General features: G+C 42.1%; 1 protein-coding gene across 1 annotated transcript; it reads right to left on the minus strand.

Moving 5' to 3' along the window:
* Nucleotides 1-8,836: 8,836 nt before the first annotated feature.
* LOC131639459 (uncharacterized) lies at nt 8,837-11,802 on the minus strand. Its single transcript, XM_058909954.1, has 7 exons — nt 11,583-11,802; nt 11,266-11,470; nt 11,055-11,145; nt 10,291-10,680; nt 10,098-10,202; nt 9,610-9,792; nt 8,837-9,529 (listed from the first exon to the last, which is right to left on the minus strand). The coding sequence occupies exons 1-7, from the start codon at nt 11,800-11,802 to the stop codon at nt 8,837-8,839; spliced, it is 1,887 nt and encodes a 628-aa protein (XP_058765937.1).
* Between the last annotated feature and the right edge of the window lie 573 nt (nt 11,803-12,375).

Below are 12,375 nucleotides of genomic sequence, written 5' to 3' on the forward strand. Positions count from 1 at the left end.
TCCAATGTTGTACTTGTTAAAAAAATCAAATGGAAAATGGCGCATGTGCACTGACTACACCGATCTTAATAGGGCTCGCCCAAAAGATGCTTATCCTATTCCTAACATAGATAAACTAATCGATAATTCCGCCGGTTTTAAATTACTTTCATTTATGGACGCCTACTCCGGGTACAATCAAATACCCATGGCTAAAACTGACAAGAAATACACGGCCTTCATGACCGAATCGGGCAACTACTATTACAACGTAATGCCCTTCGGCCTGAAGAACGCCGGCGCAACATACCAGCGCATGATGAACAAAGTCTTCCGAGCAGAAATAGGCGACATGCTCGAAGTATATATGGACGATATGATCGTCAAATCCCAAGAAGAAACCGATCATGCCGCCCATCTCAAAAGGGTTTTCGAACAAGCCCGGAAGTGCAAAATGAGGTTCAACCCCGAGAAATGTACGTTCGGCGTTCGGGCAGGAAAATTCCTCGGTTTCTATCTAACGGAAAGAGGAATCGAAGCCAACCCGGATAAATGCAGGGCTTTTTCGGACCTGCCCACCCCGAACTGAAAAAAGTCAATCCAAACCTTAAACGGCATGCTCACGTCACTATCCAGGTTTGTGGCCAAATCCGCCCAGCATGCCCTTCCCTTATTCAAACTCTTACGTAAAGAAACCGCCTTCGAATGGACGGAAGAGTGCGAACGCGCCCTCTCCCATCTCAAGCAAGCCCTGTCCAGCCCACCGGTCTTATCAAGGCCTGAGGTTGGCGAAACCCTATCTCTTTATCTCGCAATGGCCACTGAGGCCGTCAGCGCGGCCTTGATACAAAAAACCCCAGAAGGCCAGAAACCCATTTACATCACGAGCAAAGCACTCCAAGGCCCCGAGGTCAGATACCAACAGATCGAAAAGGTCGGACTCACATTAATAACCGCAGCACGGAGACTTAGGCACTATTTCTTAGCTCATACCATAATCGTGCGAACCGAGCAACCTGTGAAACAATTGCTTGCACGGTCCGACATGGCCGGACGGATGCTCCGCTGGTCATTAGAGCTTGCATAGTTCGACATCAAGTACGAAGGAAGAAAAGCCCTTAAGGCACAGGTCTTGGCAGATTTCGTGGCCGAAATGGCCTTCCACGAAACAACGAACTGCAACGCCCGAAGATGGATCATATACGTGGACGGAGCGTCCAGCTCAACTGGCAGCGGGGCAGGGATCATTCTAGAAAATGGGGAAGGAACCCTCATAGAAGTATCCCTCTCGCTCTCATTCCCAACATCCAACAACCAAGCCGAGTACGAGGCCCTGCTCGCCGGATTGTGCCTCGCAAACGATCTAGAAGCCGAGGATATTGAGGTATTCACCGACTCTCAACTGGTCGCTTCCCATATCTCAAGCAAATACCAGGTCAAAAGAGAAGCCCTCGCCGAATACCTGGCACTCGTACGAGAGAGACTGACCCAATTCAGGAGCGCCAAAGTAAAACACATCCCAAGGGACCACAACTCCCGAGCAGACGTCCTATCGAAGCTAGCTAGGACAAGGAAGAAAGAGGGCAACAAATCCGTAATCCAGGAAATATTGCCAAAACCCAGTAGCGAATCTCCATCCGCGTCAACACCCGTGAACGCGAACGGAGATGCGTCCTGCTGGATGACCCCCATATACAATTATCTAACTAGCGACCTCCTGCTTGCCGATCCAAACGAGGCCTCCGTAATCTGAAGAAGAGCCTGCTCATACGTCTTGGTCGAAAATCGCCTCTACCGGCGAGGATTTTCCATACCCCTCCTCAAGTGCGTAGACGAGGATACGGCTCCCCACATACTCCGAGAGATACACGAAGGAATCAATGCCCAACACTTAGGAGGGAAATCCCTCGCTCGGAAAGCCCTCCGAGCCGGATATTGTTGGCCCACGATGCAAACGACGCCAAGGAATATGTAAAGAAGTGCAACAAATGCCAACGTTTCGCGAACATGCACCTTGCACCCCCAACGAGCTTAAGTCCTTATCATCTCCCTGGCCATTCGCGTGGGGGGGCATGGATTTCCTCGGCCCGTTCGTGACTGGGAGCAATCAAAATAAGTACCTAATAATCGCGGTCGACTATTTCACCAAATGGATCGAAGCCGAACCATTAGCCAAAATAACATCCCTGAACGTGCTTCGCTTCTACAAAAGAAATCTCCTCGCCCGATTCGGGGTACCCTTGGCTATCATTACCGACAACGGCACCCAGTTCACCGACGGGCGCTTTCAAGAGTTCGTCACGAGATTAGGGACCAAACAACATTTTGCATCAATCGAGCACCCCCAAACTAACGGGAAAGCGGAGGCTGCCAACAGGGTAATTTTGAGGGGCCTCAAAAGAAGACTGGACGAAATAAAAAGGGAATGGGTGGAAGAGCTACACAACGTCCTATGGGCCTATTGCACCACCCCACACTCCACTACCGGGGAGACCCCCTTCCGACTGACGTACGGAACCGAGGTCGTGATCCTCGTCGAGATACATGTGCCCTCGAGACGCATCGAAGAGCCACTCGAGACAGAGGGTAACATTGGGGAAATCAGGGAAGAGCTCGACCTGGTCGAGGAAATCCGCACCGGGGCCGCTCTACGCGAAGCTTCACTCAAGCAAAAAATCGCCCTAAGACATGACGCGAAGGTCATTAAACGGGAATTTAAAGTAGACAGCCTAGTGCTCAAAAGAAACCACAAAGATTCCTGAGAAGGCAAACTGGCTACGAATTGGGAAGGCCCCTATCGTGTCCGAGCAAGGACAGAAAACGGGGCATACTACCTAGAGAATTTGCAAGGAGAAGAACTCGCTCAACCTTGGAACACTGAAAAACTTAAACAATATTATAGTTAAAAACACAGGTGCGGCCCGGTATACGCCGAGCACCTCTAAATGAAACAAAATGACAAAAGCCTGCTCTCTTAATCGAACAGCCTTCTTGTCCTTCGGGGAACCCGAATACCGAGCATCCCCGTCGTAATCATGTACCACAAAGGCAGAACGCCCCGCTCGCGAGGGGACCGTTCACGCCATGAGCCCCGGAGCTCAACACAACGAAATCCGAGACTCACCCAACGCCAGACACATATCCCCGGCAATCGACCACAGTTCCATACACTGGGCGATCAATACATTATAAGTCGAGCAAACCTTCCTAAAATGAAAAATAAACACTCAAAAGACAGCAACGATACTTTATTCATTATTCATGAAAATTACAAAACAAACATCAAATGGAAAGAAAACGCTTCACTCCTCCCGATTGGCAAATTCCTCCGAGTGAATATACTGATATCAATCTTCATCCCACTCCGTCTCGGAACCATTCGCGTCAACCACGACTCTCACACCAGTCGCCCGAGCACGAGCGTCTGAACTTAGAGAACCATGAGAACGAGAAGTAGAACCAGTCGAAGCCTTCTTCTTCTCCTTCACCTTTTTCACTCCACGTGAACACGAGGTTGAAGATACCTTCCTCCCGTTAGCTCCACCCATTCCTGCGAGAAATGAAGAAAGAGAGGTCCATGAGACCTCCTTTTATAAAGGAAGAAGGGGAACAACAACATCGGGAAACGAACAAAGCCTTTAATGAGTAAAGACGTTGGGAACTGATAACACACCTCCCAAAAACTCATAACGCATGCGCACAAGTTCTAAAGAAACTAACAAAAGCGTTAAAAACTAAGTACGTTTAAATAAAGACGGGCAAAAAGTCCGAAAATATGCCCAACTACGGCCATCTAGACCGAGCTGGTAAATGTACATACAAAATCAAAATGGGAGGGATACCCCCTAGAGCAACATTACAAAATGAAGGCGCGCAGGCCTGACACTTAGACACATAAACTAAAAACTTTCAAGCACCTTCTTCAACAAGGACCTCCCCGGCTTCCTGCATCACTGGCTCCTCCCCGAAGACCAGAGAAACAATCTGGTCGCCCTCCACGCGATGATAAGGCCTGGTACCCTCGGTCACCAACTCCACCCCAGGATTCTTCAATTTGAGCTGGGCCACAGTAGAGTTATAGGTGTCCTCGGCAGCCACCACACAGTCGCTCCCCAAGACCCTGATATATTGGATCAGATCCGCCCGGGTTAAGAGGGCTCTCTCCTCTTCCGACTCATCCTCAGCAGGAGCCTGAGAACGGCGAAGAGAGGCCTCCCTCACCGAAGAGGACAGCATCGATCCAAACAGAGTCCGGGAGAGCAAGGTGTATTAACCTTGTACATCAGCCAAGGCATCCTCCTTCGCGCTCAGCCGAGCCTTCACGGCCGCCAACTCTTCGCCCTGCTCCTTCATCAGCCGCTCTCGATCCATCAGGGCAGAAGTCTTCATCTTGACATCCTCCTCGAGCAATCTCACGGCTTCTACAGACAAGGGGGCCGAGCGAGCATAGAGAGTAGCCATCTCCAAAAGCCGAACCAAGGCTGAAGCATCCTACACAAGGAACCTTTGGCGAACAGAGGGATCCAAGCCCTCAATATGAAGAGACTCAGCACGGGGGATGGTCAAAGAGGGCCCAGCTTCAAAGAACCGGGGCTGGAGGAAGCACGAAGTAATGGTGAAGATATCGGCAACCTCCTCCTGGGTAAGGTCCACGGCTTCAGTCCTCTATCGTTTGCGACGAACCAATGCATCCTGATCCGGCTGTGGGCGAAGAGGAGAAGGAAGTACCGTGACCAGCCTCAAAGACTCACCCTGATCTAGAGTCCTAGAAGGGGAACCAGCAACACCAGCAGAAGATGAGGAAGCACCCGAACCCGCAACAGGGGACCTTTGCACAGCTGCCAACCGGGGACCAGCACTCTTCTTAACAACCCCCTTCAGCTTGCTCGCCTGCCTGAGCATCCGGTCGTGACGTGCCCGATCCATTGCTTCTACAAAGAAAAATAAAAAACATGAGAGGCCAACCCATCGGGAAATCACTATTAAAAAGGAAAAAGCTATAAAAAGCAATAAAGGCAAAACAAAATATGGGATAAAATGCGAAAGGGCAAGTACCCAGGTAGGTAAAAGACCCCTCATTGGTCCCCCCAACCAAAAGCTCCTTTATGCTGATCACTCCCGGTTCCCTTACAGTTTGCCCATCTTCACCAACAACGGGTACCCCCGATCGATCCACTTTGGCAACAGGAGGGAGCCCTTGTACAAACTTTTAGAGAATAGCATAATATCCTCGAGCATCCTCATCCAAATCTGAGAGTTTGGTAATGTACTGATCGGTAGGGTACTCAAAATGATCGCGGGACCAAAAGAACTTGAAATGATGCCGACGGGAGGTGACAGGCTCTCCGATATCGTTAAGCACTGGACGACCATGGACGTCCAAGGTCGGAACACGAGCAAAGACGTTGTCTCGAGCCTCCTGAGAATGAGGACGGATGAAGAAGAAATGAGGTTTAAAGTGCTTCAAAGAATCAGAGTAAGATTTGAATATCTTCTTGGACTGCTTCAAAGACACCCAACCGAAGCGACCATCTCACACCGTACGCTGTACACAGAATATATAAAAGAACAGAGGGATCGTCGCCCCTATCTTCAAATGCGTACATACCAGCTCAAATGCCCGGATGAAGGCAATCGAGTTGGGGTGAAGCTGGCCGGGGGCTACCTCCAAATGGTTGAGAACGCCGATCTGGAACTCGGTAAAAGGAGCTCGAAATCCCATCTCCCAGAATACAACCTCATACATCGGAAGCAAGTCAGGAGTGTACACGTCGCAGATGCGATTCCCTTCGGCCGATATAAGTACCGACCATCCTTCCCCTACCTCCGTGAAGACATCCGAGTCATCGTCCATGAAGAAACTCTCGATATCCAGCGCCTCTTGGTGCACCCAAGCCAATCGGGGTACCTCCTGTCGGGCTGGAGGAGTTGAAGACGACGAGCCTGATACCGTCGGACGAATCTCATCGGCCATATTCACCTGAAACAAAGGGGAGAACAGTGAATTCGACAATTCAATCAAATCCACCCTTCCATCATTGTTCAGAGTGAAAGGGCACACCGATGGCCCAGAGACCAAATAATTCGCGTCCTTGCCCCCTCCAAAATTGCAGATTCCGAGTAGAGGAAGCTCACGCTCGAGGATAGGGCAAAAACGCAGGTCACATCTTAACAACTCACGACCCTAGAGAAAAACACTAAAATCACAATCAATGATGGACTATTACTCGTAAAAAATTATCAGCGAAACAGAAAACTGATCTCTCACGGAGGATTCAACCGTACACAATCGTGAATGACGGAGAAACCACCTATCTCCGCTAGTCACAACCATTCTTCACCATACGTCTTCATCTAAATCATCCTAAGAATCTACCCTAACCACATGCAAACGATTCTAAACAACAATCAAAGCATGAAACACTGAAAATAGAAGTCAAATATAAACTTACAAGTACGATTCTGACGAAGAAGTTGAGGAATTGGAAGAAAACACCACAACGAATGCTCACGGTCGGCGGCAGAGGTAGGAGAACGAAGCAACAGAATTTGAAAAGTTTAGGGAAATGACGGATACTTGTATTTATAGACTTCCAAAGACGTCACGCGAGCCGCACGTGCTATATTGGGTAAAAGCATGGTCATCATTAACCCTAAATGCCTAGGTACTAGGGTAGCCATCATTTCGCATTAAATGCGACACTCCCCTTACCAACTTTTCTGAAACGTCACGCTTCTGGACATCCGGCCTGACCTTTCTTCTCCCCGGAAATTCGAGACCTGTCCTCCTCGGAGGCCCAGTCTCGGCTCCCCCGAAAATGCCTCGGATCAAACTTTCCTTAAGTCGTCACTCCCTCGACCGGAAGCAACGACTTGGGGGGCTCCTGTTATGGACCGACCCAATAAATATAATTGGGCCAACCCAGCCTTCGACCCAAGACAATTTAGACCGCACGTGTCAAGAGTCGCCCGATCACTCCGGGCATATTAACAAGACAGCCGACCACGAGGGACCCTCGTGCCCGGTAAACAATCAATTCACGCGTCACTTAAATATCCGCCCCTGAAGGAGGAGTCCAATTTGCGCACAAACATCTTATAAATAGCCCTCTTCACACAGAGGGCAAGGTAATCTTTTCTTACCCCAAAACTCTTTCACTTTGTTGTACCTTGTGGAACATATACTTACTTTGGCATCGGTGTGCCTTGCAGGTACAACCCTTTTTTCCCCCTTTCAACCGTTCGGGACTTCAAGCCTTCATTGTTGCTGGCCATCTGATCTGCTCGGTAAGATCATAAATTAAATTTTATAATATTAATAGGAGGATATTTTTAACATGATAATTTCATTAATTATAATCTTAATATTATAGTCATTTAAAAAATAATTATTTTTATAATTTGTGGCAAATAAATCATTACAAAATTAAAATTTTATTTAATATCTTTATTCCTTATTTATAACAATAGAATTTAAGTTATTCTTTATTAATAATAATTCACTTTAAGCAAGTGTATAACTGTTTTATGCAGGACAATATTATTGTGGATTGGCATCATTTGATGTGCCATAATATTGTTAGACCTTGTGCAAAAGTAACTCGGTGGCTGGTTTGTCATGGTCGTATGGCTACTAAGGACAGACTCTTCAGTATGGGAATGTTGCAAGATACAAGATGTGAGCTTTGTGGCTATTCAAATGAAACTTTGGATCACATAATGTTTAAATGCAGGTTTTCTATTAGTATATGGACGGCTATTTTACAGTGGATGTAAATTGCTGATGTTAAATACATAGATCTCCAATGGATCAAGAGATACACTCGGGGCAAAGGATGGAAGCAAGGCCTGTTTAAGAAAGTGGCGGTTGAGACCCCTTATGGCATTTGGACGCACAGGAACCAATTTATTTTTGAGAAGGAAACTCTTACTATTGATGCTGATAGAACTATAAAGAATATTATAGATTCTATTGTGTATGGAGGTTGGATGAAACCCAACTATAGAAAGAAAATAGCCATCCTGTTAATGTAATTAGGTATGTTTATAGTATCTTGGTTTTGCCATAACTCTTGTAAATTGTTCTCTTAGAAATATAATTCTTTTATTTCAAAAAAAATAAATAATAATTCACTTTAATTATATTATAACTATATTATAAATAAATATCTTTTTACAATAAAATCAAAAGAAATTTGTGATTTTGGTTAATTCGGATATGCAAATCCGAATTAAACAATATCCTAAATTTACGTGAGGTGAGTTCGGATATGCATATTCGAATTAACCAATATTTCAATTTTTTTGGTGCCTTTAAATATGCATATTTTAAAAGTATTTTTGGGTTTTCAAGGGGTGATTTTCATCTTATATGGGTGCAATGAGAAATCCTCAAATGTCAGGTAATTGCCTTAGTTAACTCGAAAGTAATTTAAAGATTTAGTTTTTAGTTTAACAATTTAATATTAAATTTAAAATTGAAGGCAAATTAAAAAAACTAAACAATTAAGGGTAAATAACATTGATTCTATGGTTATAGTGTAGATAACATTGTCTACCTTGACTACCCCTTAGGCCGGGGATCACTATAATATTATGTAAATATGTAAATTGAGGGTAAATAACATTGATTCTATGGTTATAATGTAGAATATATAAATATGACATGATTAATTATCGATATTCTTGGATATTCTATATTCAGTAAATGTTTTTAACTTAACATTGATTCTGGTTGCAACGTAGAATATATGAATATAGCATATGAAAACTATTAGCTTTATTTGATATTTTATTACAGAAATAGCTTACAAATACACACTTATATAATACAACATCCAACAAAGTCTAATAAGTTCTAAGTCATCTTAAGACCTTGAGTTGTAAGACCAAATTCAAATGGAAACAAAGGATCATAATGAGAATCACCAACATTCATAGGTAACTGATCAACACTCTTAAACCATGTCCTTGCAAGTTTACCACTAAATCCATAATCACCAAACAAAACATCAGTAACACCGTAACCTTCACTCCCAGGAAGCCAAGCAGCAACAAGCCCTTCGATTATGTCAACATATGGTAACATAACCACAGGTCTACCAGTGATTAACACAACCACACATTTCACTCCGCCGCATACATTGTTTATTGTTTCTGCTCCATTACTAGATATCGTTAAGTTTAAGCTGTCGCCATTTGTTTCTGCATACGGTGTCTCTCCGACTACCACAATCGCATATGAAAAATCATTTGATTTTACATATTCGAGAGATGGATTCTCTTGATAGACTACCTCAGTGTCTTTGTCAACTGTGTTTTTTATCGCACTCAGAATCGTCGTACCACTAGTGATGTTATTGCCACTAAGTCCTTGCCATTGAATCGTCCATCCACCGCATTGATAACCTAGATTATCAGCATGGCTTCCGGAAACAAGTATTTTCGAAGCCTTTTTCGGAAGAGGAAGCAATGGCTTATCAGCATTTTCACCATTCTTTAAAAGTACCAACGATTTCCTCACTGCTTCCCTAGCCAATTCTCTATGCTCCTATCGAATTATGGTGCAAGTATAGTTTTATCATTTTGTAGGGACTAAAATCATATTTTACTCGAAAGTGATCGACTAACCTGGCTCCCGAGTTGGTCAGCAAGGTTGTAATCAGCCAATGGATTTTCAAATAGACCCATCACAAACTTGACTCTCAAAATTCTCTTTACTGCATCATCAATTCTTTTCATAGGCACAACATTGTTTTTCACTAGTAATGTTAAGCCATCTATGAATTCTGTGAAGTTATATGAAGTCATTACCTGCATCATTACAAGGTTAAGTATTAAAGACTATATTTCATGTAGAAAATCATGTGGTTCCTATGCAAAGAGCGTAAGTGGTTTATATGCAAAGAGTATGATGATTCCTAACAATTCTTGTGTTGGGCCAGTTCATACAAAGTTTTTGCTCTAGTTAAATGAGGCCTCCGCAAGTGGACGGTGGTATTGATCTCCCTAGGACTAGTTGGTCCTAGGGCCAGATATTAAGTTTTAAAAAGAAAAGAAATTGTGATTCTTAATGATGAAATGCCTAGTTAGTAGACTTGAAAAAAATCATAGTTTACCATGTCAATACCGGCATTAACTCCGGCTTCAATTGAATATGTGTAGTTAGCATGAGGAGGTGAAGTTATCTTGTCAATTCCCTCCCAATCTGATATGACAAAACCCTGCAAAATAAACACAAAATTTTAAGAATATACTAATAAACAACAACATTTGATATATGAGAGAGATTTATAAAGAAAGGTATGTTACTCGAAAATGAAGTGTGTTCTTAAGAAATCGAGTGATTAAATCGTAATTCGTATGCATTTTTTTCCCGTTCCATCTTGAGTAAGAAACCATGATGGTTGAAACACCCTTGATAATTGAGTTATAGTAAGCTGGCATATGAATGCTAAGCAATTCATGTATGGTTGTAACAGTATTGTTTTCATTGATTCCTTTTGTTGTTCCGCCATCACCAACATAGTGTTTTGCACAAGCTGCTACTTTCTTGTTTCCAGCAACATATGGAACACCCTTTTTTGAATTTGGAGGGAGGTCACCTTGCAATCCTGGAATGATCTCAGTCATAGCTTGAACAAGTTTATGATCTTCGCTATAACTTTCATAACATCTACCCCATCTTGGATCTCTACAAACCTATACAAAACATATACATTATAAGATAGAATATAAGATAGGACCAGTGTAGTAAGATCATACGCAAAAGATTGTTTTCATTGCTAGCGTAGTTAAGATTGAGCTTTTAAAGCAAAATCATAAAAAAAATGTATAATAGTTTTTTGGGCCTGTATTATGATTTTCATGTTTTGTGTATGTATGTATGCATGAAATTATCCTTTTTCCCTTTGGTAAGATATCCTACTTAACATCTCGTGCTTGACTACATTGTGTAGAAAAAGATTATTAAATAGTGGTTATAACCACACTATAGCGTTATAGCATAGGAGAATTTAAACAAATGACTATCTATGTGCGATTGACAAATATGTGATTTTGATTATTTTAATTACCGCAATGCAAGGAGCAAAGACATATGGAATTCCAGTAGCTCTAGCTTCAAGAGCAGTTGCATCACCAATCCTCTTCACTAGTTGAGGATCCCTATTCAAAGAAAAAAATCATCAATAAGCATGAACAGGGACACGTATACATTTTTTAAGAGGTGTTAGTGCTACCGAGAACAATACAAAATAAATATAAGCATAATGGTTATTTAATTACCTTGTAGCTCCTAGACCAACATTGTGTGGAAAAATAGTAGCATTATAAACATTGTTATGACCATGAACAGCATCAACACCATATATCATTGGAATTCCAAGCCTAGTTGATAATGCACCTTTTTGAAACTCATTCACCATATCAACCCAATCATTTGCAGTAGCCTCCGCCTTTGGAACACTTCCACCACCACTTAGAACACTCCCTGCAATATTTTTTTCATGCAGTTATAGAAAATATTATAAACCTTGGCGTCGCAATTCACGATGAATAATCAGTAGTTTAAATATTTTTTAAATTAAAAAACAAAAACTTACCAATGTAATACTTGTTCACCACATCAGCAGATGCAACCGTGCGCTCAATTTGAACCATTTGACCAATTTTTTCTTCCAAAGTCATTCTACCGACAAGATCCTTAATTCGAGTATTCAATGGTTGCTTTGGATCTTTGTATTTCAAATACTCAGCTTCTGCCATAACTATACAACACTGCAACAGCATAAGCACCGCCAAAAATATTCTACCTTTCTCCATTTCTTCCTCTAAAAAATACTTCAAAATAAGAACCACAACAACAACGTTAGTTTTGAATTTATTAAGATTTTATAAATTTGACGATCAAATCAATTATGAACAATTTGTAAATATTCTTTTGAAATACACATTAGTAATGATCCGATTTTTCGTTGTTTTTTTGGTTGAAGAGTAGATAAGCTTACCTTTTATAAAGATTTTACAAATATACATTATTTAATTTATAATAAATTAATTACTATATTTAATAACCAACTAATCTCTCCAACTCAACACCTCAAAATCTAATCATTCAATCTTAACAAATTATCTATCTCCAACTCAACACCTCAAACAAATATTTTGAATCATTAAATCTTAACAAATTATAAATATAGATAATTTGTTAAGATTGAATGATACTTAATATTTTTTTTTGAGATGTTGAGTCGGAGAGATTAATTTGTTATTAAATATAGTACTTAATTAATTATAAAATAAATAATGTGTATTGTAAAACCGGTATAAAAGATAAGATTATCTACTCTTCAAAAAAAAAAAACTTATCATTACTAATATGTATTTGAAAATAAT

The sequence above is a fragment of the Vicia villosa genome, unplaced genomic scaffold (assembly GCF_029867415.1).
Source record: "Vicia villosa cultivar HV-30 ecotype Madison, WI unplaced genomic scaffold, Vvil1.0 ctg.002646F_1_1, whole genome shotgun sequence".
Lineage (NCBI taxonomy): Eukaryota > Viridiplantae > Streptophyta > Magnoliopsida > Fabales > Fabaceae > Vicia > Vicia villosa.

What these genes read in the sequence shown, in the direction of transcription:
- LOC131639459 (XM_058909954.1), bottom strand. Translation starts at nt 11,802, where the DNA reads ATGGAGAAAGGTAGAATATTTTTGGCGGTGCTTATGCTGTTGCAGTGT. An exon ending in GTTGGTCTAGGAGCTACAAG is followed by an intron (nt 11,146 to 11,265) that starts GTAATTAAATAA and finishes TTCTTTGAATAG; the next exon opens with GGATCCTCAACTAGTGAAGA. An exon ending in AGAACACACTTCATTTTCGA is followed by an intron (nt 10,203 to 10,290) that starts GTAACATACCTT and finishes TTTATTTTGCAG; the next exon opens with GGTTTTGTCATATCAGATTG.